We start from the raw sequence: 24,623 nt of genomic DNA on the forward strand, positions 1-24,623 counted from the left end.
TTGTCTAACTTGACAGCATTTTTGATGAGTTTACAAGTTTGATAAAGGTAACTGCTGACAAACTATGTGAAAGATTTAACTTTGTGTTGTGCAACATTCTGATTTGGGGAGGAATTAATACTATACAAAAATCAAACTGGCCTAACTGAAAGCTCAAAAAGAAACTAAGGCCATGTCTTCACTACGGAACTAAATCAGCACTGCTGCAATTGATGCAGTGGCATCAATTTAGCAGGTCTGAAGACCCATTAAGTCGATGGGAGAACACTCTCCCATCAATTTCTGTACTCCACCTCCCCTAAAAGACTAAGGTAAGTCGGCAGGAGCACGTCTCCAGCCGACACAGCACAGTATGGCCTAAGGGGGGGAGGAAGCATGAAGTTTCTTGGCCCAGTGTTATTTATTATCTTTTTCAATTATATGAAAGAAAATATAAAATCACTGCTGGTTAAATTTGTAGATGATACAAAAATTGGTGCTTCTCATTTACTACTCACTAATTTAGTTATACAGAGCTACCTATCGCCTATTAAGCTGGTTCATTTGGACAACATGGTTTAACTTAGCCAATTGTAAGGTCATGCATTTAGAAACAAAGAATGTAGGTCAAACTTTTGGGACTTTATTCTGGAAAGTGGAGACTTTGCTAAGGACTGCAAGTTCAGGACAGTTAACCATTTTCTGTAATAACTCCACTTACGGTAAAAGGTTAAATAGCACTAGTTTATGACTTCACATGGAAATAGTTGGCTGTTAGTATTTGTTTCTCTTGTATTTACCCCTTTCTATGATTCATACATATATTTTTTTTAAAACAGTATTCTTTTCTTATGTTAAGGTATCTGTAACCCACATTTTGGAAATCAAATTGGTTATTGATTCATCTGTGGCTTGTGAATAATATAACTTCCACAGTTAGTAATTCTTTGGATTTCACTAAGGATGAGTAAATTTTGATTTTTTTGGAGCCCAAGAATAGATTATTTCAAAACTGTTTCCAGAATCTTGACTAATCCAAAAGGTCACAGAAAACCTAATCAGTATTCTGCAATAACTCAATTGCTGACATTTTATCTATGTACCAAGCATCCAGGTAGACTGCTTATATACCTTAATATATGTGTACTTACATTTATTTATACTTTGTGGTCCTTAGTTTTTCTTTATCATCACACATTTTAAATCCTATGTTCTTGCTTTTTCTCTCCTGCCTAAGGAAGGGCATGTGTGTGTTTTTTGGTTTGGTTTGTTTAAAAAAAAAAAAAAAAAAAGAAAGAAAGAAAAAAGAAACCCACACTGCTGCTGTGTCAAAACCTTTCCTTGGGTCACTGTACAAACTAAAAATGTGGATTCCCCCCCCCCACCCCAATTTGACCTCCCCCTTATTTTTGTGAACAAAGAAACAAATGATTAGACTCATTCATGTGATTCTATGTAGGACACCGTTTACTTTTTCTGTCTCTGTCCTTGCCAAATACTTGTTTCTCTTCCTTGCCTATTGAGCATCTCCATTTAGGACCCCAAAAGATACTTGTATCTACTACTTGAACTGGATTTGACCCTAACATCCTCCTCTACACCTTTATGGAATGGAAGGCTACTGTGCTGCTGCAATGGTCTTTGCCCAGTTGTTAGATCTTCAACCATGAGTGAATACTCCTTCTGCTTTTAGTGGCTGTACTGAAGCACCTGTCTGAGAGTATGTCCACACTTCAAGCTCGGGGGTGTAATTTCCAGCCTGAGGAGACTCGCTCATGCTAGCTCTGATCAAGCTAGCACTCTAAAAGTAGAATGTAGTAGGAGCAGCGGGAGGGGCCAGCTGCCCTGAGTATGTGCCTGTCATCTTGGATAATAACTACTTTTCGTGTTTGATGATCGCTATACTTGCCAGCTTTTTAATTATGTCTTAGTGTCATTTTCATGCTAACTGTGAGATATAAAAAGTGAAATTTAGAATGTAGTTTAATACCAATGGTCTGACCTTAAAATCAAACCCCTGAAATTCTCTTACTACATTTAGATTGACAGAATTTCTATAGACAACCATTAAATGGCTTTCAAAATAACATATCCATGAGTACTGCATATTTTTACAGTTAACCTTCTAATTATAATTGTCATTTCCCATTCTGTTTAGAATTCGTTCCCCTAAATTTAGATGTGCAGTTCAGTATAGTTGACTCTTCCAGCTTCTAATATCAGCAGATGTTTTCTGATATAGGAGCTTCTGACACTTGATGTCATTACTGTGTAAAGAGACATTTAACTTTGTACACTTCTTAAGTACATTGACTTTTCTACCACTTCAGGGGAGAGGAGCAGAATTCCTTAAAGCTGAAGTGTCTGCATTCTCAAATGAAAGAGAACTCTTCTTGTGTAAATTCAGCTTCAGAAACGCCAGACTTGGAAGTAGTGGGAAAATCAGCCAAGAAATTGATGGGAAGACCAAAGAGTCAAATAAGAAAAACAGAAGACGTGAATTCAAGTACTGCAGAGGAATCCACTTACAGGGTATGGTTTTACTTGCAATAAAGTAAATAGAAAAATGTAATTTTCACCTGCAGTAGAGCAAGTGTGAATACAAATGTTGCCCAAGGAAAATTCTAAAATGAGTTATGAGTAGGATTATGTTGCTAAACTGTTTTGTAAAAGTAGTGAAGTTTTTTAATAATAATAATAAAAATTAAAACAAACTTTTTAACAACATATTACTATGCATTTTGTGTTGTAATAAATTGTTAATGGTCACCTCTGCCAGAAAAGACTACTTCTACAAATTTATGCTCTGCCAGGATAAATCCTTCTACTGATAAGTAGAAGACAATAAAAAGCAAAGCCATAATGATATAACCCTCCTATACAAGTCAGCTGGCTGGGCTGGTGATTCTGTTAAGCTTTCCTACCTCAAGCAGATGAATGCATGGGCTGGCTGGCTGGACTAGATGTCTTACTGTGTTCTATTTACTCAATATTCTGTTGCTTACTCTGGTCTTCCATCAGCTTCCTGAAAGTACAAACAATTTTTATAAGCACTATTAACATAATTAAGCAGAAAAGCCAATCATTTTGTTAAACTTGAAGGTTTCAGAATGTGGGTTTTTAATATATTTTTGTTCAGGCACTAGTTCAAGAACTGGATCAGGAGAAAGAGAAGAGGTGGAAAGCTGAACAAGCTGAAAAGAAACTGAGAGACTATATCAAAGAACTGCAGAAACAGTCAAAAGAAGAAAAGGATATTCAGAGTATGGCTGTGTACACTACAGACAGGTAAAGGAAAAAGATGTTTAATCCAAGGCACACTGCTTATGTGGCTTAGAGAAATGAGGAAAGAGTTAAGCAGTAAACTTTCAAAATAATATATATATATATAGGGAATAATACCAGGACTTCAGTTGATTGGTTTACAGTGAAATCCCCTCTTTGAAAGTGTGTTCCTCGATCTTTTCTGTCCTCCAAATGGACAAAGTGGCTCTCGAATGGGTTATATACATTCAGTTCTCTTTCATTCAGGACTGGCACAGGGAGGAAAGAAAACACCCAGCCATTTCAAAGTAAACAGTTTTTAACATCTAGACTAGCATAGGTCATCTCATCCAAAAGCCTCAGGGGGCTGCAGGCGCATGTTGGTCCCTTCCGGGAGCAGTGTGGGGCCAGGGTAGGCAGGGAGCCTGTCTTTAGCCTCACTGCGCCTGCCACTGACTGGGAGCCACCGGAGGTAAGTTCCCCCTCCAGGAGCCAGCACCCCATACCTCCTCCTGCACCCCAACACTCTGTCCCAGCCTGGAGCTCCCTCCTGCACCCAAACTCCCTCCTAGAGCTTGCACCCCAACCCCCTGCCCCTGGCTCAGCCCAGAGCCCCCTCCCACACTGCGAACCCCTCACGAACCCCTGCCCCAGCCCGGTGAAAGTTAGTGAGGGTGGAGGGGAGCAAGCGACAGAGGTGTGGAGGGGTAAATGGGAGTGAACGGGGCTTTGGGGAAGGGGCGGGGTCGATCCTGGGTTGCCCTTTAGTTTCAAAAAGTGATCTTGGGTGTAAAAAGATTGGAGACCACTGTTTTAGTAAATATAATTAAGAGGGGAATGTATTTGTTATTGCACTAATGTTTAGGTTAAAGGAACTGATTTTGAGAGAGAGAAATACAAAAACAGGACTGCAAGCTGATATCCAGCAATTGAAGGATGAAACTGAAAGACTTACCAATGAGTTAAATCAAGCAAGAAATAAAGAGGAAGATCAGCGAAAGGCTCTACAAACTTTAGAAGAAACATTATCCAAGATGGAGACACAAAGAGTACAGCAACAAGCAACGGGGGTATATATTTAGCATTGGTTGCCTATAATAATGGGATGGCATCTAATAAGCAGATAAAAATACTAAAGAGCCCCTAAAAAATGTCACAAGCCTCAATTTCTATTTTTTAATTTTAGTCTTTACTGTGAAAATAAATCTTTGATTAAATATGCCATTTTAATTACGGTTCTTTCAAATTTAAAGAATGGGCAGGCAATAAAGTATTAAACTTGTATTATAAGATACATGGGTAAGGGTCAATCACTTCTTGACTCAATGGTGGTTTGTTTGTTTGTTTTGTTTTTCCCCCCAACAGTATGTGTTAATGAAAAGAGGCTTGTAAATAACCTAAAAATATGAATTCTTTAAATTGATAAAACAGGCCTTAACAGTCATACTGCAGAACTTAGACACAGGATAACTGCAAAAAATTTTTATTTGACAGAAAAAATGAATTGTATGCCTGTAAGTTTATGCAGAACAAAATAATAAGCAATAGTGTATATAGATGCTTTTTGATCATTAAAGTGGAAAAGCATGGTGATACTATGACCAAAAGAGGCATTGGATCTTTTTGGCTTTTATGTGGCACAAAGAGCAGATACTAGACTTGTATTGTTCATCAAATTATTTTACAAGTAGTCCAGGATTACTGAGAGTCTGGAATTGATCTCCAAATCCAAAGCATGTATCCTGCCTTTCATTTAGGAAGGGAAAGAACTAAATCCAGTACTACTCTTCCATATGTACAGGTTTTGGGGGTTGTTCGTCTTTTAGAAAGGTAATTATTTAGTGGTGCATAAAGCCCCTGATTTCTTTAGTGGTGGGAAGATCTTGGAATAAATCCTTACCATCTGGTAGCAGGGACACCTTATTACCTACAGAAAGAACAGTTTATTAGGTGAATACCTATCTACTGTTTGGTTCTTTAGAGTTTTATAGACCTGCATTGTTGAATAATTCTAGATTTTCAGATAATGGACAGGATTACTTTGAAACTAAATTTTCTTCTCAACAGTTCAGCTGTATTATTACTTTGCCTTCTCTTTCAGTTCAAATAATAGATATTTTTTAGCATATTTATAGAGTTCTTTTCCTCAATGCAGTGTTCATGCAGGAAATTATGTGCCATTGAAAATGCAGGGCTTTTATATATAGACACAGGGCATCTGGTATTGAGATTACCTTCCGCAAAACTATACCATCTCAAATTGCTTAATTACAGTATCACAAATGTCCTTTGACCTTCTGATTGATGTGATGATCCAATATCAATTGGGAAGATGGTGAAATAACTCCAGAGAAAACTGCACTCTAGTTTGCTTTTCTGAGAGCAGGAAACTAAACGGCTTGTTTTTGTTTCCCTTCCATCTCTACTCATTAAATCAATAATGCTTTAATTATTATTCCTTTAGAATGATAGTCAGAAAAAGTGCTTTGTTAATCAACTATTAACAGTTTTGGCACCCCAAGAAAGCAAAACCTCTGAGATTAGAGTTGAATAAAGTATGAAAGCTGAAGAGAGATCTGCCACAGTGCCCTGCCCTGTAGAGAGGGGAGGGTTGAGCTGCTACTGCTGAGTAGTGTCTGTGGTGACCTGGAGAGAGAATTTTGGTGGGGGGGGGGGGGGGGGGGGTAAATAGAAGTCCACACTATTGTATATATTGGAAGAAGCACCACCTTAGATGAGTGATAAATAGTGAGATCCTCCATCAAAACCACCTGTGCAGTCTCTTCCATATCCTGACCTGAAACTTCAGTGTGAGAGTTCTAGGTAGATACTGGTTTAGAGTGAATTACTTCCGCAAAATCAAGGTGGGGTTTGTTTTACATTTTACTGTTTTACTATATTCTGATTTCTCTCTCATCAAAAGGTACAGAGGGGATATTTTGGTGTATGGAAAAAGCTATTTTCAACTAGTAAAAAGGAATTCACCACAAAAGCTTATGATGTCAAATGAAAAGTTTGCCATCTTGGGCTAGAGTCACAAAGGAGTTTAGGCATGGCAACACTCAGCACAGGGGCTGGAACAATTCTTTGTGGGGGGGTGCTGAAAGCCACTGAACAAAATTGTAAGCCCTGTATATGATGGAAACTGCATCTTGGTTGCTATTATTACTCCAAACCAAGGGGTGTTACTGCAGCCCCCAGCACCCTTAGTTTTAGGTGTAGCAAAGCTGAGCCAGGAGCACTAACTTCTTGGTGCCTAGAAAATCACTAAAAAGCAACAGAGTCCTGTGGCACCTTATAGACTAACAGATGTATTGGAGCATAAGCTTTTGTGGGTGAATACCCACTTCGTCGGATGCATGTACTGGGATTCTAACCATAGAATCTGGAATCACTGGGATTCCCAAAGCCTGAGTTAAGTTCTCAGGCTCCCCATACAACGAATGTAGGGAGATAAGTGCCTCAGAAAGGGATTCACAAAAGCCAGCCAGTTTAGGTGGCTCCTTGCCTAAATTATCCAATAGGAAATGCTATGGGGGCAGATGGTCCTAAGACCTGCCCCCTCACCAAAAGAAGTCCCTAAATCCAGGCTGCAGGGAAGCACCTCTCTCTGCTTCGGATTTTCAGCTGCAAACCTTCACTTAAGAGTTAGGCACCTATTTTGTCTTTGTGGGTGGGAGCTCATAACTTCTAGCCTAGTGGATCCTGGGTCTCCTAAGTCCTGAGTGAGTGGTCCAACCATCAGAGTACAGTTATTCTCATGCTTGTTCTCTGGCCTAATGACTCTTGACTTACCCATCCACAGTGGAATATAGTTGCTTTTAGGTGACAATAACTTTAACTCAAAATCAGTAAGCTACAGACATTACTGGTCCACAGTATAGTATTCTAAAGATTAAGTGGCATTGTTTCTCCAAAGTTCTCTCTGAAATTGTGACTTTATAATTGAAATAAGTCTTTTAAGCTACTTTTTTAAATCCTTCTGAATCCTTGCTCTGTAAATTGGTAAATAAATATCCCTTGGCTTTTATAAAGTGCCAAAAAACCCTTTGAAGATTTTCAATTAACACTGTTACATTTGATTTGGGGTACACTACATTGTTGCAAATTTGGCTCTATATTCAATATTTCATGGAAAAGTCTTGCTCTGTATTAGACTGGTGGGGTGACAAAAACCCTGGCCTTTTATGAAAATACCTTAACGGTCACTGTGTTTGCCACAGAAATAATAGCCCTGATAAACACAGTGCTTTAGTAAGACTGTTATATATATTTTTTATCCTAATTGAAAGCTTTAGGAAGAAGCAGCAATTTTAAGACTTGTTCCTCTGATTTTTATACAGATGAAGCGGATTCAAGAGGCAGAACTTAAAGCTTCAGCGACTGAGAGAGAAGTACAGTTACTTCGAGTATCTCTTCGACAACAGAAAGAGAAGGTGCATCAGCTCCATGAGCTTCTCATGTTAAAAGAGCAAGAGCACAGGTTTGTTTCTTTACCACAATCCAGAGAGGGTATGTTCATACTGCAGAATCTAGAAAAGCTTTGCTTGTTTGAGGATGTTCTGCTGTGGTAGAATCTAACCCAATTTATTTGAAAATATATATTTTGAGAATTCCTATCCTGTTAGTCTTCCCTTCTGTTAAAATGGTGGATTTAGAGGTTTTGGGGAGGATAGCAGAGGGAGTTACTTCCATTCTCATAAGCTCCATAATAGGTGCTGAGAAGGAAATATCAGGCAGCAACTTTCCCTCATCTGAGACTTCCATGCAGATAAACTTATTCCTCAAATCTTTCTTTGATTTTTTGTTTCATCAATGACTTACATTGTTCAAAACTGTCAAAGACTAAAGACTTGAATGAAAGATACCTTATATTCTTTCCTGGATAAAAGCATATCAAAACTTAATGCAAAGACATTTTGTATAAAAGCAATTTCTTTCATACTGTAAAACATTGAAAGTTAGACAAGTCCTGCAGCATCTCTTCAAGATGAATCTTAGCAGATTAGTCCTTTTGTCAGTGATCACAGTTGTGCTGACCTTTGGGGAAAACAGGTTTTAATACATGTTGTTGGTTGGTTGGTGGTTGTTGTGCAGTTCGGATAGTTCAGCACAGCAAACAAGACAAAGTAGTTCTGATTTTTATACTGGTCTTGATTTGTATTTGTTTAAACTTTTGCTGAATAGCATAGTCTTATAAAATGGCTTTCAGAGGGATAGTCATAAAATCTTATTCCAGCATACTTCAGTAAAATACAAACAATATAGTGCAGGACTCTCATTGGAAATGAGTTTAATGTTGTCATATACTATCAAAATTTCAATTTGTTCTATCCTGGCAGAGTTTCTTAAAATAAGAAATGAACATTTTCTTAGCCTTAGAACATTCAAGTAGTGCACTAATATTCCTAATTTTTGTCTTCCTAAAAATGTTTTATTTACATCCTGTTTGCATACTTTACGCACACTTTTCTTCTCCCTTCTATTGCTATTTTTTAACAGAATTATGGGTTATATGTATTAGAGGACAAATTCAGAGGTTCTGTACGTTTTCTGCAGTAACTTCTTACTTAACGTTGTCCCAGTTAACGTTGTTTCATTGTTACATCGCTGATCTATTAAACAATACACTCATTTAGAATTGCGCAATGTTTGCTTATAACGTTGTTTGGCTGTGGGGCTTGGAACCAGGGGTGGGCCAGCAGTTGCCCTATCAGCTCCCTCCACTACCACTCAGCACCTCCCGCCTGCCAGCAGCCCCACAAGTGAGCAACTCCCCCATCCCTTCCTGCACTTCCCACCCTCAGCAATCAGCTGTTTCATTGTGTTTGGGAGGTTCCGGGAGGGAAGGGGGAGGAGCGAGGATGCGGCACGCAGCCTCCTCCCTCCCCTCCAGAGCCTCCTGAATGCTGATTTCTGTAGGCAGGAGGAGGGGGGGAGGCTGTGCACCACTTCCTCGCTCCTCTCCCCTACCCTCCCAGAGCCTCCTGAATGCCGTGAAACAGCTGTTCCGTGGCATTCAGGAGGCTCGGGGGAGGGGAGAGGAGCAAGGACGTGGTGCACTCGAGGGGTGGGGGGGAGCAGGGCCGGGAAGGGGGGGGCCTGGGGGGGGGAGGGGGGGGAGGGGGGCTGGGCCTGGAGCAGAGCCAGGGGTTGAACACCCCCGTTGCACTTTGGAAAGAACAGCAAGAGGAGCAGCCGATCTACCCTCTTTCACCCTCTGACTCCACCACCTCAACCAAGCTTCACAATCATCATTGCGGAGTACAGTATTAAATTTTGTTTTAAATTGTTTAAAACTTTATACTGTCTATGTATATAATGTCTTTTGTCGGGTGAAAAAAAATTCCCTGGAACCTAACCTAACCCCCCTATTTACATGAATCCTGATGGGGAAATTGGATTCACTTAACATCGTTTCACTTAAAATTGCATTTTTCAAGAACATTACTATGACGTTAAGTGAGGAATTACTATACTTGTGTAAGTTGCAGATGAGGGTGTGGGTTTGTAGTGGGAAAAGCAACTCACAGAACTGTATAAATATGGAGAGGTCTCTGAATTTTTGAGGATATTTTGACCATTTATTTATTTGCCGGTAACCAAAAGTCTCGTCTCTTCTGAAATTTTTTGCAAAGTGATTCTCTCCAAATTTTTGGACCCTTTTTTGCATAAAACTGTAGAACCCACAAATTTCTAAATTCAGGTATGTAAATATCCCCCTCATTCGAACTACAATAGATTTTCTTAAATCTATTACTCTTAATAGATTTCCACTCAACTAAAAATAAAAACACCAAAACAGGGCTGTTGGTTTTCAGCAGTGTTAACATAATGTTCTTTGAAGGTGAGGGGGACAGAGAATATACAATAATTTATTCCTTGCCACTGCACTGTAGTGCAAAACCTTAACATTGGCCCCAGCAACCTCAAGAAGCACATCTGGTAGGTATCCTTGCACTGGTGAAATCTGTGATGTGATTCCCACAAAAAAAGACAAGGTCAGAGTTAAGATTTTTGCACATTAATGTGATGGTGAGGAGTCTGGGGTATGTTTTTGTATTACTATAGGAGAAGTGTGACTTATTTATAGTTGGATGAATGTCTGTTAGTGAATATGTAATGTGAGAATGGAGGTATGTTAACTGATGCTTGCTGCTAAGGGTTCTGATGGGTGTTTCCCTTTAGCAAGCATAACTGGGTTTTCACTAAATAGTTTGCATTTTCCTTCTTTGTTGGAATTATACAGTTAATCCATGTTTTATACTTCAGTATATCTACCCACTGTTCTTCTTGACCCTCACAAAGGTATCTCTTGAAAAGCAATGATGTAAATACATGGTTCCTATCTTGCTCTTATTACATTGTTTTTAATTTTTTTTAAATAAACCTAGTGATATAGTATTGAAAGATACTGCAATTCTGAATTTAATGTACGTGATTGGTAACTCCAGGAGAGAACTTGAAACCCGAGTTGCTTTGAATGGATCTGAATTCCAAGATGCCTTGTCAAAAGAAATTGCTAAAGAACAACAGCGGCATGAAGAACGCATTAAAGAATTTCAGGAGAAAATTAGTATGTTAAACCAGCAGTATATGGAGTTGGAAAATGAATTTCGTATTGCTTTAACTATTGAAGCCAAAAGGTTTAAAGAGGTAAGATTAAGACAGTATCTTGAAAAATGTGTGGAGTCAAGGAGGTTGTCAAATTCTGTGCTTTAAAAAAAAAAAAAAACACTTTTTTTCCTCTCTCCTTCATTGTTAATCAAAAATGACAATTGTAGTGTTAAAGTAACAGTTCACTTTAAATTATTTTTTTTTTTTTTTTGAGATCCAGTTTAATCTTTTGAGATACTATTTGAAACGTTTTTCATTTGGTTTGACTGAGTAGGTTCTATGCATTCATAACTTACTTCAGGTGATATGAAATACCTTTAGAATGGATGGAATTAATCTCACTTCCATTATTTCAAATTACCATATTGTATTTCATGCATGCACGCGCACGCAATTGGAAAGCTAATCTTTTTATTAACCTGTCTTTATCGTACAGGTTAAGGACGGTTTTGAAAATGTTACTGCTGAGTTAGCAGAACATAAGTGTTCCCTTTCTCAATCTCAGCAAAAGGAAAAGCAGTCAGCAGCTCTGATTCAAGAGCTGACATCCATGGTGAAAGAACAGAAAGCAAGGATTACAGAGGTAGTAAAGTCAAAACAAGAAACAACAGCAAATCTGAAGGTATATGTTTTGAAGCCTTTTTTTAAATTGTACTGTACTTTAGATAAGAAGTTTTAGCATTAACAATACTCAGTATATTTCATCTTAAAGTTAACATTGGCTAAAAAAATAAGGAAATACACCATGTTAATATTCACAGTAATCTCAATTTTCGTGTTTTACCACTTTCACATTCTGACTTCTCAGATGCACAATATAGCCAAATACACACGCATACAGTTCCTCACGATTGCACGCCTATTTTGTGGTGATAGCAAGTTGTACATAATAGTAAGTACTTGAAACTGAGATTCCGAGAATATTTAATACTGTGAACGTTTGTAAACTCAGAAATGACAATATTTTAGCTGCAGAAGAGTTATTTTCAAATGATTGTACATAGCAAGTACGGTACAAAGTATTGTTACTGGGATTTATATAATTATCATTATTACAGTAATTTAGATAACGATATAATAGTGACTACCTATCATTTACATTAGTTATGTAGCACACTTTCTGAAGATATTATCTACAATATTATAATACACCTCTACCCCAATATAACGTGACCCAAATATAACATGAATTCGGATATAACGCGGTAAAGCAGTGCTTGGCGGGTGGGGGGCTGCGCATTCCGGCAGATCAAAGCAAGTTCGATATAACGCGGTTTCGCCTATAACGTGGTAAGATTTTTTTGGCTCCCGAGGGCAGCGTTATATCAGGGTAGAGGTATTCACAAATGGCCATTAAAATATTAGGAACATCATCACATTTTAAAAAAGTTTCTAGCTGTTAAATATAAGTTCAGCTATCATGGACTTGTAGCTTTTTCCAAGAGGCCAGGGGAAAAGCATGTCTAGCATTTAGAGATTGCAAGTTACTTTTTTAATGTCAGGTCAGCTTTCAAAAAGAAAATAAATTCTCAAGAGCAGAACGTTTAATGTATATGCCAAATGGAATCTCGGTCAGAGAATAACTGTTGGAAATGTTGATTTATTCCTTGAAACTATTTTAAAAAGTAAATATCCTTTTTTAAAAAAGCCTATTTATAAGGTATGGAAAAAATGAATTTTGCGTGTTTCAGGTTAGATCTGTCTTATGGGGTGGAAGCCCACCCCAGTACAGCCTCCATTTGTTTCCTTTGGATTAGCTTCTGCTGTGCAACCTAAATTCTCTGTTTTCCTCTTTGCAGACGTTTTTGCACTTCTTTTCATTACAAAGTTACTTCCTCTTAAATTTATTCATATATATTTTCAAGCAAACTTTATTAGACTCATAGACTTTAAGGTCAGAAGGGACCATTATGATCATCTAGTCTGACCTCCTGCACAATGCAGGCCATAGAATCTCACCCACCCACTCCTGTAACAAACCCCTAACCTATGCCTAGGTTTATCCTTGAATAAAATGCATAAACTCTATTGACTGATGAAACAAATGCCTGTGCTTTGTTACATGTAAAATATGCCAATTTTTATCAGAGAGAACCTTGTGTGTAAGCAGAATATCTGCTTAAATAGTTAGTTAGTATTAACTGTCATAGTTAAATTGGTGTTAATTATACTGAATTCTTGAATATTTGTCTTACAAAATCTTACTGTTTTTTTTGTTTTCCCCCCTGCCTCCCCCCTCCCCCCCCCACTATTCATTCATGTATACAGAGTCGAATCAGAGCACTTGAAACTTTGGTTGAGGAGGACAAACAAAAGACTATTCAAATTGAACTCCTGAAACAGGAAAAATCAAAACTTATTTCTCAGCTGACAGCCCAAGAATCTGTAATTGATGGATTAAAAGTGGAAAGAAAAATATGGGGACAAGAGTTGGCACAACAGGGTAAAAATACAACAGTTTTGTGGTAGAATATGATAGCATAAATTAAATAGATATTTCACTTGCATTTCTTTCTTGGCCAGTTGTATTGCCACAATGCACTGTAGCACCACCTGAGACAAATAATCTCAAACCTTATTTTCTTTTATTTGACACAGAAAGGGCTATTTTTCATAGGAGTGGCATTATTAAAAATTATTAGCCTCCACTACTTGCTATACCTTTAAGTAGTTGGAAAAAGTAGTGTTCTGGTACATGACCCTCTTCATAGCACTTACTTTTTTATTTATTTATTTTATTTATTGAGAGTCATGTCAATGAGCAGTTATCCAGTGGATGGAAACTCACATTAAACTTAAACTATTTCTATCCAAACCCCACTTAAAAAGTATTGTCATCCTGTCATAAAGGAATAAATATTTACTATATTTTTGTTAAGAGGGATAGGTTGAAGATCTACAAAAATAAGTAATAAAATCCCAAGGAGAGAAATCTTGTAGAAAAACCATATACATTTTTAACTTTTTGAGCTCATAATTTTCACTAAACACAATGTTGCTTATTCTGTTAATTAAGTGAAAAAGAGGCGTATTTCAGGATACCATAGTTAAATGTTAAAATTAATCAGAATGTGAGCGAGCTGAAGATCAGGAATAAAAAAAATAAGCTGTTACTGATTATAATTTTGTGTGGTATTCTGTTAACTCAGTGAATTGACTTATTTTTTTAAACTTCATTTGATTTATGGAGGAAAATATTTCTTAGTGTGTGGGCTCAATAAGAGACACTTCAGAACACCTGATCTTGTGATTTTTATTTTTACTTATACATAACTGGTAAGGAGTGACACTGTCCCCTTTTTATACAGTTTTTCCATACATATTGATATGAATTGCAAAAAAAGTGTCACATTCTATTCCACTTTGTTTTACCCAGTGGTGGAGATGATTTGCTTCGATGTGGCCATTACTTTGTGCAAGCAACTACTTGGAGTCATAGTGAATAGTGCCTAGAAAAATGGTGTAAAGCTATTCATAAAACAAATAGTAGTATCACAGTATATTCGAAGGTGGTAATCTCAAAGAATGTTCTGTATGTGTACCTTGTTCTCACTCCTTTTTCATTCAGGTGTTTTTATATATTTGGCAAAATGTTATGCTTGCCATATTAAAATTGAGGCTTTTTAAAATTTATTTATTTGAGTTTTAAATGCAAGGCCAGAAGTATTGTTGTGGAACTGGTGAGGTGGACCCTAATTGGTCCTCTAGTACTGTATACATCTCTCCTTGCGTGGTCGTTAAGTCAAATTATAGAGAACAAATGTGCAATCATCTACTTTCATTGATTCTTATTGCTCATTCAGGGAGGAGGATAGCCCATAAAATGCTACATAAAATATTGCAGGGAGGTTCAAGTTTGAGAGAATTCCCTCAGTAAGTAGCATTACTTACTCTGCATTTCATAGTGGTATTGATACCTGTGTCACTTGTTCACTTTCATCCCCCAAAATGAAAATCAAATTGCAGGTGTCCTTGAAGATGACTAATTTAAATGGTTGGAGCAATAAGTGATGTTGTGGTTTTTATCCTCTTTCTTGTTCTTCTGCACTATAACTAGCAGTACAGATTTAGCACCATCTGGTGGTCTCTTTGAAATTGCTTAGCTTAGATCTGTAAGTATTATTACTGATCATTTTTAATAGAAGTGCCCAAAGGAGGTCTAAACAGCAAGTGTTTAATACCATTAAGTTGCCACTGTTGAACATTTTCAAAAAAAATTGTGTAGTTACAAACTAAGGTTCCAGTCCAGCGTTTTGCTCCATGCAGGAGATACAAGCATGTCCACACTTGCATAAAATGTTCACTTTTTTGAAATGTGCTTGGAAAATGCCTTCAAGATCTGCAGTGCTGTAATGTTGTGTTTATCCAGGAGCTTCTCTTGCTCAAGACCGTGGAAAACTAGAAGCAAAAATTGAGGTTCTGACCAATGAAAGTGAGATTCTAAAAAAACAAAATGAACGCAACAATGATGCGCTAAGAATTAAGACCAAAATAGTGGAAGATCAAACAGAAACAATTAGGAAATTAAAAGAAGTAAGTGGCGTGTGAGTGTGTGTGTGCATGTACGGTATGCTTAAATTAAACAGAGTTCGAGTGAAAATTGTGGCAGTGACTTGAATAAAATTAGGAAAGCAGTGCCATGGCTGTCTGAGAGTGCGCTCCCATTGACTTCACTGGGTGCAGGACCAGGCCATATATGATTGTATTTATGTACAGACTTACTCCCAGATAAAAATCAGTATCAGAAATGTAGAAGAAAAATGTAGGACAGGTCTCACTTAATTTATTGGTTTTTGCTTCATTAAAATAATCAGTTGAATTTGAAATTTTATATTCAAGTATAAAATATTTTCTTTTATTCTGTTCCTTTTGCATTCAGGGAGCAATAGGGTAACATACTTACAGTTAAACTAGCATTATAAATTCCAGTGGGACTCAAACCTTTGCCTCATTTATCATAGCAAAACTCCGTTATTTCTGGAGGAGTTTTGTCTAAGTAGATTAATATAGACAAATTATCCGCTAGTTTTAAAAATATACTGTATATAAGTAGCAGAGTTTGAACTCTTCAATGTTCTTTTATTACAATTTTTCCATCAGAAATTATTGCTTTTTTGTTTTGCAACCAGTATATCCTGTAAGTTAACATAATTGCAAGAAAGTTTTGTTAATAAAAACGAGGACCATACATAGGATTAGAAGGGATCTTGTGGGTGCTTGAGTCTAGTACCCTGCTGTCATAGGTTTATGAGCAGGATGTGACAGAATTGCCTATCAGGCTTCATCTTAAAACGAGTTGAGTGGTTTGCCCCCACTACTTGTATTTGAAGTCTGTTCCAGAACTTCACTGCTCTGATGGCTAGAAACTTTCATCTAATTTTCAACCTAAATTTATTTATGGCCAGTTTATACCCATTTATACCAAAACAAATGTTGTTGTGTTTATAGGGTTTACAGGAGAGAGATGAGCAGATGAGAAAACAGCGGGAAGAAAATGTTGAAATCCAAAAGACTTTTCAGGTACAATTGGATGAAAAAACTGCACAGTTGGAAGAGCTAATGGAAAAGTTAGAAAGGCAAAATGAAAGAAAAGAGGAATTAAAACAACTGCTAGAAGAAAAAGAAGCAGAACTGGAAGATATTGGGAAAGCATATAGGTGATGTATACTGTTATAAGCATAATGAAAGGTTATGGCCCACACTGAAATTTCAAGTGAAATCTTGTGTTCAGATTGGTTGGGAGAAGAGTACGTGGGTAGGCCAGAGCCTCACTTTCGAGGGTTAGAACTTGAAAATTGGGAAATGTAAAAATATCACTTTTTTTTCCCTCCCCCCCCCCCCCCCCCCCCCCAGTTTTAAAAGATGATAGAATCTGTATGCACTCTGAACGTTTTGTGTTTTATTTTCAGTGCAATGAATAAGAAGTGGCAAGATAAAGGAGAACTATTAAGCCACCTTGAGACACAAGTTAAACAAATGAAAGAAAACTTTGATATCAAGGAAAAGAAGCTGATCGAAGAGAGAAACAAAAGCCTTCAAACTCAGAAGTAAAAACAAAAATACTAATAATGGTTGTCTTGTTAAACTTGTACATAGTCCACCATGCAAGACAGGTGAAATTTTGGTACACAATATTAGCATTCATAATGAAGTTGCAAGTACTTTCTATAGGTCCAATCACACACTCTTATACTCACATAAGAAATACGTGTGTGTGTGTGTGTGTGTAAGGACTACTTCTGTGAAGTAGGTATCTGCAGGATCTTCCCCTCATTTTTAACTGCACTTTCAATGTATTAGATTTTTAGATTCCCAAATGTTTAGTACTCAGATAAAGTTACTTCCTATTGGAGATCCTAGTTCTATGGCCCACGTACCTCTTTCTGCTAAGGATTTAGTTTACATATCCCCCACTAAAACTGGTAAAATGTTTTTTTCCTTTGATGAGGATTTCCTCTGTTTTAAGAGAGGTGGGACATAATGGTAATCTGGTCAGCAGTGTAAAGGAATATCTTAATGATCTAAACAAGGGTTAATAAAATTTATATAAAACATAAATTTGTAATCCACATAGAGGAGGCCCATTTGGCATAAATTTATTGAGAGGATAAATGTGTAGTCCTGTTTGTGTGACTTTGCATTTGTGTTGCTGCGGCACCAAACAAGTGGCTATAATTAATAATGAGTACTTAGGTTTTCATTTAATGCCTTTGAGGGGAAAAATAATAAATAAGACAGTATCTGAATTTCTTTCTCTCTTCTCTCCTTCCTCCCACCCCCAGATTATTACTGAAAAGTTGGAGGGTTTTTTTTGTTTTTGTTTTTTTTTGTTTTGCATTTGGATCCATTGCATATTTTAATATGACTTTATTTCTCTATCATCAGTGCTTTCAGAGGAAGTGTTAGTTGAAGCAATTAACAGTGGATTAGGAGTTGATAGTAAACAAAACCTAAGGAAATGAGACTTCCAAAAAAAAAAAAAACATGTAGACATATTCCGAAGATGAAGGTGGTAGTCTTCAGTAAACATGTGTACAAATGGCACTGCCTACCATGTCAGCCAAATAAATACTGAATGATGTGTCAATATAACTAGCCTCATAAATCTTGTCTATGCTAGGAAAACTTTTTTTTTAAAGACTTCCCACTATTGTTAAAGATGCTGTGGCTCTCACAACCATTTTTTAAGCACTGTTCTTTTCTCTTTAGGCATAGGTAGTCGAACAGTGGACTTTGTGTAGTTAGGCCACACGCGCAACAGCAATAAGCAGAGACATGGCAAGTTATGCTAGACCCAACGATGCAAAAGAATCTATGACTAATGAGATTAGGCAGTCAAAGACATTATTTTGATTTTTCCATGAAACTTCCTTGAGAAAAGGACTGCTCATTGCTACAACTATTCTGTTAGTGTGCCTCACTAAAATATAACTACTGATGAAGTACCTCTTTCTGCTAAGGATTTAGTTTACATATCCCCCACTAAAACTGGTAAAATGTTTTTTTCCTTTGATGAGGATTTCCTCTGTTTTAAGAGAGGTGGGACATAATGGTAATCTGGTCAGCAGTGTAAAGGAATATCTTAATGATCTAAATTTAGTTTCTCCAGAACAAAATGAAATAGTTGTTAGGGCTAAGCATTGGGAGCAGTGCTGGAAGCTCAATGCTACTGAAATGTATCCTAGAAAAAGAATGTGTGTGAAATTTCATAGGGCTGTGTATTCATAGTGTCTGAATACAGTACAGACCTGTTTACATGCGGCTATCGGGAGTCAAGCCGTCACACCCGTGTGTTAACAGACCGCGGGTTAAGAGGGCCATGCTGAAATATCTTTATATATAAATGTATGTATAATCTAGGATTACATACATATTCACAGCATCCCAAATACTGCAGACCTATCTGCTAATGGCACTTTGCAAGAATATAAATTCAAATGGGTAATCTAATAAAAACATTATTACTACTACACAGGGGTGAAAGACACGTACCGGTACGGGGCGGGGGCAGCTCTGGCCCCCGGAAGGGGCAGGCCCTCGGGCGGACCGGACGGGGCAGGGCTAGGGGGCAGCATCCCCTAGCCAGCCCTTCCAGGCTGCCTGGTCGTTCCCTCCCAGAGTTCCCATGGCGATGTAAAGGGCCCGAGGCTCCGGACACCGCTGCTGCGGTAGTGGCGTCCGGACCCCGGGCCCTTATAAATCACCGGCCCCGAGGCAGCTGCTCCCTTTGCGCGCTCCCACGCCCGTCGACTGCCAAGGGAGGGTAAAAGGGGCAGGGACTTTAAAGCACTGCAGGGTCCTTTGCTGTGGCAGCACTTTACTGCCGACGGGAAAGGGACAGCAACGTTAAAGATGTGCAACACGTTTCTGCTCTGCGCTTCCCGTCTATTTCTGTCAGTGAGTTAGTGAGCAAATCTATAGCGCTACTATAGCAAGTTCCTGTACCTCATGTTAATGAGTCTCGTGTGTAACATAGGTAGCACTGGGAGGCATGGCACTACCGCGCGTTAAGCAGATTCGCATGTAAATAGGTCTGTACTATAGTGTTGCTCTATGTAGCTGCATATTCTAGTTTTATATTGAAACATCCTCTCAGGAGCTCCTGATTCCGCATACAAGATTTACCCTTTTAATTCTTAGAAAATGTGTTATAATAGACCCATTCTCGCCCAACCTGTTTAGAAGAAATGGAGGAAATAATACTTAGACCATTTAAGCCAGAATAATATGTATATCTTTTGCTAGTATAAGTAGATGGTTGAAAGCCTTAGGGGTCGTTAGCACCCTTAACAAGAGCAAGTGTGAATCTTCTAGCTCAGTGGTCGTCAACAAGTCTATCGCAATCGATTGGTTAATCCTAGAGGATCTCCCAGTCGATTGCAATCTCTGGCGGTGCAGGAACAGTGATCCGCAGCCTTTGGGAGCTGCAGGCAGCCGTGTAACTGTAAGCAAACTGGCCGCCCCCCAACGGATTACCCTGAAGGGCTGTGTGTGGCCCATGGGCCACAGGTTGCCCACCACTGACATACAGTCTTAACTGTATAATAATCATTACATTTTATTTCTGGCTTTCTTAAGGATTAACATTTCATCCTATTGTAGGGTTGCAATGGAAAAACTTCATTCAATGGATGATGCTTTTAGAAGACAGCTTGAGTCATCACTAGCAGCTTATCAGGCAGAATTACTGCAACTGGCAAATGAAAAACAAAGACAAATTGAAACAGCAAATGAAAAGGTAATGTATTTTAATACAATATCAGACCTTAAAATATGCATTTTCAGTCCCAACATTGTTATATGCAGACAGCTGTAGTCTTTTTGGTGTTGGCTAATCACCATTAATGAAAGCATTGATGACATTGAACTTTTAATCTTTGCCCAGTAATGGATTCACTGAAAGTGCATAGACAGTAGGTAGACTCTGGATGTTTCTTGAACAAAGAATATTCTATCAATTGCCAGTGCATGAACATCCCTTAATTATTAGAGAGGCAAGAAAAATGGTGGTAAAGTATTTCATGTAACACTGTACCTTTTTTTGGCTTTTATAATTTTTATAACAGATGTGATACCTTGGAAGCATGCAAACTTCAGACTGTTCCATTGAGATGTGCCAATGGATTAGTTGTAAACTTTGTTTTTTACAAATGTTACATGTATCATCATAAGCTAGGGATTGCATTCTGGTGCCATTGTGGAGGGTTACTGAGCTTCCCCCAAGAACAAAAGTCATTTGGTAGCTGCATGGATTGATTTAAATCTCTGACTTTGATAATGACTTAAATCAGGAAGCGGGAAATCTTGGTGCAAATCATTCATTTTCATCTTGTTTTGCATTTGTACTTTTTAGTTATTTTCCTAAAGATGGGTTGATTCTCCTGGTTGGTAACCATTAAAACATGTTAACTTGCAATTAAATGTAGCCTTTAGCAAAAAGAAGCACCAAATTTAGTGTAAACAGGAGGAGGATGATATGCTATATTGATGCACATTTAAGCAGTTGTATAGTTTAACTTACATTTATTCAGAGTTTTTATTTTCATTTTTATGTTAAAAATGGTGACTGATGCAGTACATGCTTACTAGATGATTCATTTTTTTACTTGTGATTTGTGTCAAGACATTTGGAGCCTCTTTTTGGCACCTGCACCAGGTTAAATTCTGGAAGCTAGGGAATGCTCACCAGTCTGCACTCCTTTCCCCCTCCCACAACCCCAACTGCATGCTAGAGATTCCTGAGGGGGGAAATAAGACTGGGCAGGAGCTATCTGATGTCCCTCAGCAAGTGTCTCCTTCCCTCACTGCTGTGGCTGTCCCCGTTTCACCACCAGCCCCATCATGTTTCCCCCACGCATTGAGGTATGTAGGTGTCATTTTGGATGGAAATCCAAATTCAGTTACAACTGCACAAAAATAGCACTTTATTATTATTATTATTATTTTTTACAAAATAAAACTACCTTAAAGTGCTGTATACACAAACTTCTTCAGATTTTAAACTTTTTGCATTTAAAATTAACTGATTTGTTAAATAAAGGAAGTATTATCTCAAGTTAATGAACTGAACTTATTGTTCCTTGTCACTGTGTTCTTCAAGGTTTTTAGAACTAGTAAATCTCCTAGATTGGAAAAGGGGAAAAACACTTCCGTGCTTTTTCAACTCCCAATTAGTTTTGTAACTTTGAATGAACTAGTAATTGAACTGAACTAGTTGAATAAACTGAAATGAAGAAACTATTCTCTTTTTTACTCAGAAGAGGCTACTTTTGTCAAAAGCTGATTTAGCACCTCAGTGAACTCTGGGTTCAAGTACTTATCCAGTGACTTTGACCAGTGGTGTTTTTTTGTTTTGTTTTGTTTTTAAACTGGGCAGTAAACATTCTTTTTTTTTTTTTTTTGGGGGGGGGGGAAAGTATTTAATGTATATGATTTTAATAGATTATAATGTGTAAATAGATTTACTAGGTTATATGTTTCTTAACATAGATTTTAATTTCAAATTTAATACTAAATTGGTTTATTTAAAAAAAATCAGCTTTTTTATTTAAATAGATTTTTTTTAAACTTTTTTTTGTTTTAAATCCTGGGAATGGTGAACAACTCCAGAGAAGTATGATCCCTTTGGTTGAATTGCATATACTGGTTCAGACAGGGTTCAAGAGGAATAGGAGACCTAGAAAGAGCTTTTGGTATGAAGGGTCAGGATGAACTGAACCACCTAGTTCATTCGGATCCAAAAACTGACATGAGATTGTAACTAAGAGGGCAGAACCTAGCTATAAGGGTTTGAAGGACTAGAACCTGCCAGGGTCTCTTTGTGTAAGATGGGTGACACCTGGTAAACTTATCAGGTGTCTGAATTGTTTGTTTGTGTGTTTTGATGTTTTCTCTAATGCTTTTTGTCCTAAAATAAATGTGTTGGGCTTTGTGAAAGCTGGCTGGTCACTGGTAACCATGTCATTGTCCCTGAAAGAGAGTGAACCACAGGGGCTGGACTAAGGTCAGACCTGCTGGGATAATCACAATGAATTGCAGCAGGACTGCAAGCCTAAATCCCCAGTCTGAGGGGAGAGAGACACTAGATCCCTTCCCATAGAGAGCTGGAGGAGACTACAGAGGGGGATAGAGATGCAGGTAACCATGGAACTGTGACAATTCCCACCAATATTCTTCTGAGCTATGGAAACTCCATGCTTTCTATCAATGCGGTTCTTAATTTTGGAATCCTCTTTTTCCCCCAAAGAACTAAATAACTAGCTATAGAATCATTATTGTTTAGCAAAACTTGCTGCAATTACAGATTGTAACAGGGTCACTGCCTCCAGATTTCACCCTAATTGTACAGTGTGGCCATGCAGCATTCCTGCCTCAGTTTCCCCTCAGTGACTTGGCCCTCCAGTTAAGCCATTAATAAAAAGTCCACCCATTCCAGGGTATACAAGTTGAAAAACAAACACAGAATTCACATACCTGTTTTAAATTGGACCCAGCCCCTCCTTTCTGAGGGCCACGTCTCATCCATGTTTATTAACTTAGACACTCTTTTGCCTTTTTATTTAATGAAAAAATTAAAATGCTGTTATTGTAATTATAATTTAATTTGAATGTCACCCTTTCCCATTAGCCCCTTGAGTTGTTCATTTGCTCCATCCCAAGCAGCTCTCCCACACCTTTGTGCCTGGAGTCGCTCCCTTCTTTTGCAAGCCAAGCCCAGTCCTTCCTAGCTGGGGTGTTTTCTCCTCTGGTGTCTCAGGGTCTGCTGCAGGAGCCCTCCTCCTCCTCCTCCTCTGTATTCCTCAGCAGTCTTCTCAAGGCTTCTGCTGAAGTCTCTCTCCTTTCCACACTGCCCAGAACTCTCAGGCCTCTGGGATAGGTAAAGGATTGAATCACACAATCCATTTTCCCCACCTGGGCAGATGAGTTGGCTGTGTCACAAGTTGGGCTCATCTCCCTTTAAAGAGGCAGTCACCCTATGACTCTAATACTGACACATCTAGTGTCCCTTTTACAAACATTTGATGTGAAAGACTTTCTAGTTTGCTGTTCTCCTAGCAACTTTGTTTTATCCCGTCTTGTCTTCCTTTATCACCTGTTTTCACATTGCACAGTTCTTCATGAAAGTTTTTACCTTGTACTACTCCTGTTGCCATATCTGTCATACATTGTATGAAGCAAGTTGTACTCAAATGTACTCTTTATAAGAATAGCAATATATTGTGTAATTACTCTGGGATTCTCAATCAGTAATAAAAAATAAGCAAGATTACTCTTCCTATAATATACTAACATACAGGTTGAATTTTTTATGTATCTTTTTATAATTTCAGGTTTACCAGGTTGAAGAAGAAATGCGTCAGCTTCTGCAAGAAACAGCAAACAGTAAAAAGGCCATGGAAGAGAAAATAAGGCGACTTACAAGTGCATTAAGTGACATTCAGCAAGATCTCTGACGAAACATGTAATGCATTAAATCTGACCACCCTGCTCCTCTTTTTAATAAAAGGAGTTGGTGAAGAAATGTAAAATATATACATTAACAAAGAGACTGTATATTTGTTTATATAATTCGTTACACTTGTTGCTGTGATTTTTAGTTTCCTTTAAAACACTTATTTCCAGAGTAATTTTTATTTGTGTGATATTATTTTGAGAGTTCAAGAATCAAATATGTATTAAAACTATGTACAGTATTTTCATACAAGTTATCTGATGTATGGGTCTGGTAATATTTGTGTCCAAGCTGCCTAAGAAGTAGGTCAAAACAAATCAACAGATGAAAATCACTGTATGAGTTAAGAATTATCCGTAAAGGAAGAGAAGGTGGAGGCATGGCAGATGGAGTCAGGTATGAAGTAAGGACACGAAAAGGGTTGGGCATGTCTGTTGTGTGCTTGGGTTCTTTCAGTTAAGAAATCATGGAGTTCATGTCATATTAACAAAAAATAAATTGCACCCATAATCAGTGGAGAGACTTTTTTTAATAGCACATATTATACATGACCGTTTTGCATATCTGGAATTAACACTGTTTTGAGATAGCATTCAGTGACTTTTCAGAATTAATACTGTTATCCCAGAGAAAAGAGATCTTGTTGATTTCAGCAACTGCTGAATGTGTTCAATAATCTCTTCTAGACATTCCCATTCAAACCTGATGCTTTTCCCTGATGTCTTTCATACACTGCGCTGTTTGTTTCAAAAGATGCGCTCCTGTTCCCATGCAGGGGTCCACCCTCATAGAACAGTTTGCAGGATCAAGG

At 37.9% G+C, this 24,623-nt stretch overlaps 1 protein-coding gene across 2 annotated transcripts in view; it reads left to right on the forward strand.

Annotated features, from left to right (window-relative positions):
• LRRCC1 (leucine rich repeat and coiled-coil centrosomal protein 1) overlaps window positions 1–24,225 on the forward strand; it is a 37,505-nt gene extending 13,280 nt beyond the window's left edge. For both annotated transcript variants that reach the window (XM_034763207.1, XM_034763206.1), the window contains 12 exons: window positions 2,310–2,511; window positions 3,119–3,267; window positions 4,109–4,313; window positions 7,587–7,726; window positions 10,698–10,899; window positions 11,297–11,482; window positions 13,129–13,303; window positions 15,230–15,393; window positions 16,309–16,517; window positions 16,770–16,907; window positions 19,963–20,098; window positions 23,691–24,225. In XM_034763207.1, coding sequence (XP_034619098.1) covers window positions 2,310–2,511; window positions 3,119–3,267; window positions 4,109–4,313; window positions 7,587–7,726; window positions 10,698–10,899; window positions 11,297–11,482; window positions 13,129–13,303; window positions 15,230–15,393; window positions 16,309–16,517; window positions 16,770–16,907; window positions 19,963–20,098; window positions 23,691–23,813 — 2,029 coding nt within the window. In that variant the 3' untranslated portion in view covers window positions 23,814–24,225. The remainder of the gene's footprint in view (window positions 1–2,309; window positions 2,512–3,118; window positions 3,268–4,108; window positions 4,314–7,586; window positions 7,727–10,697; window positions 10,900–11,296; window positions 11,483–13,128; window positions 13,304–15,229; window positions 15,394–16,308; window positions 16,518–16,769; window positions 16,908–19,962; window positions 20,099–23,690) is intronic.
• The last annotated feature ends 398 nt before the right edge of the window (window positions 24,226–24,623 follow it).

This window comes from Trachemys scripta, chromosome 2 (assembly GCF_013100865.1).
Source record: "Trachemys scripta elegans isolate TJP31775 chromosome 2, CAS_Tse_1.0, whole genome shotgun sequence".
Classification (NCBI taxonomy): domain Eukaryota; kingdom Metazoa; phylum Chordata; order Testudines; family Emydidae; genus Trachemys; species Trachemys scripta.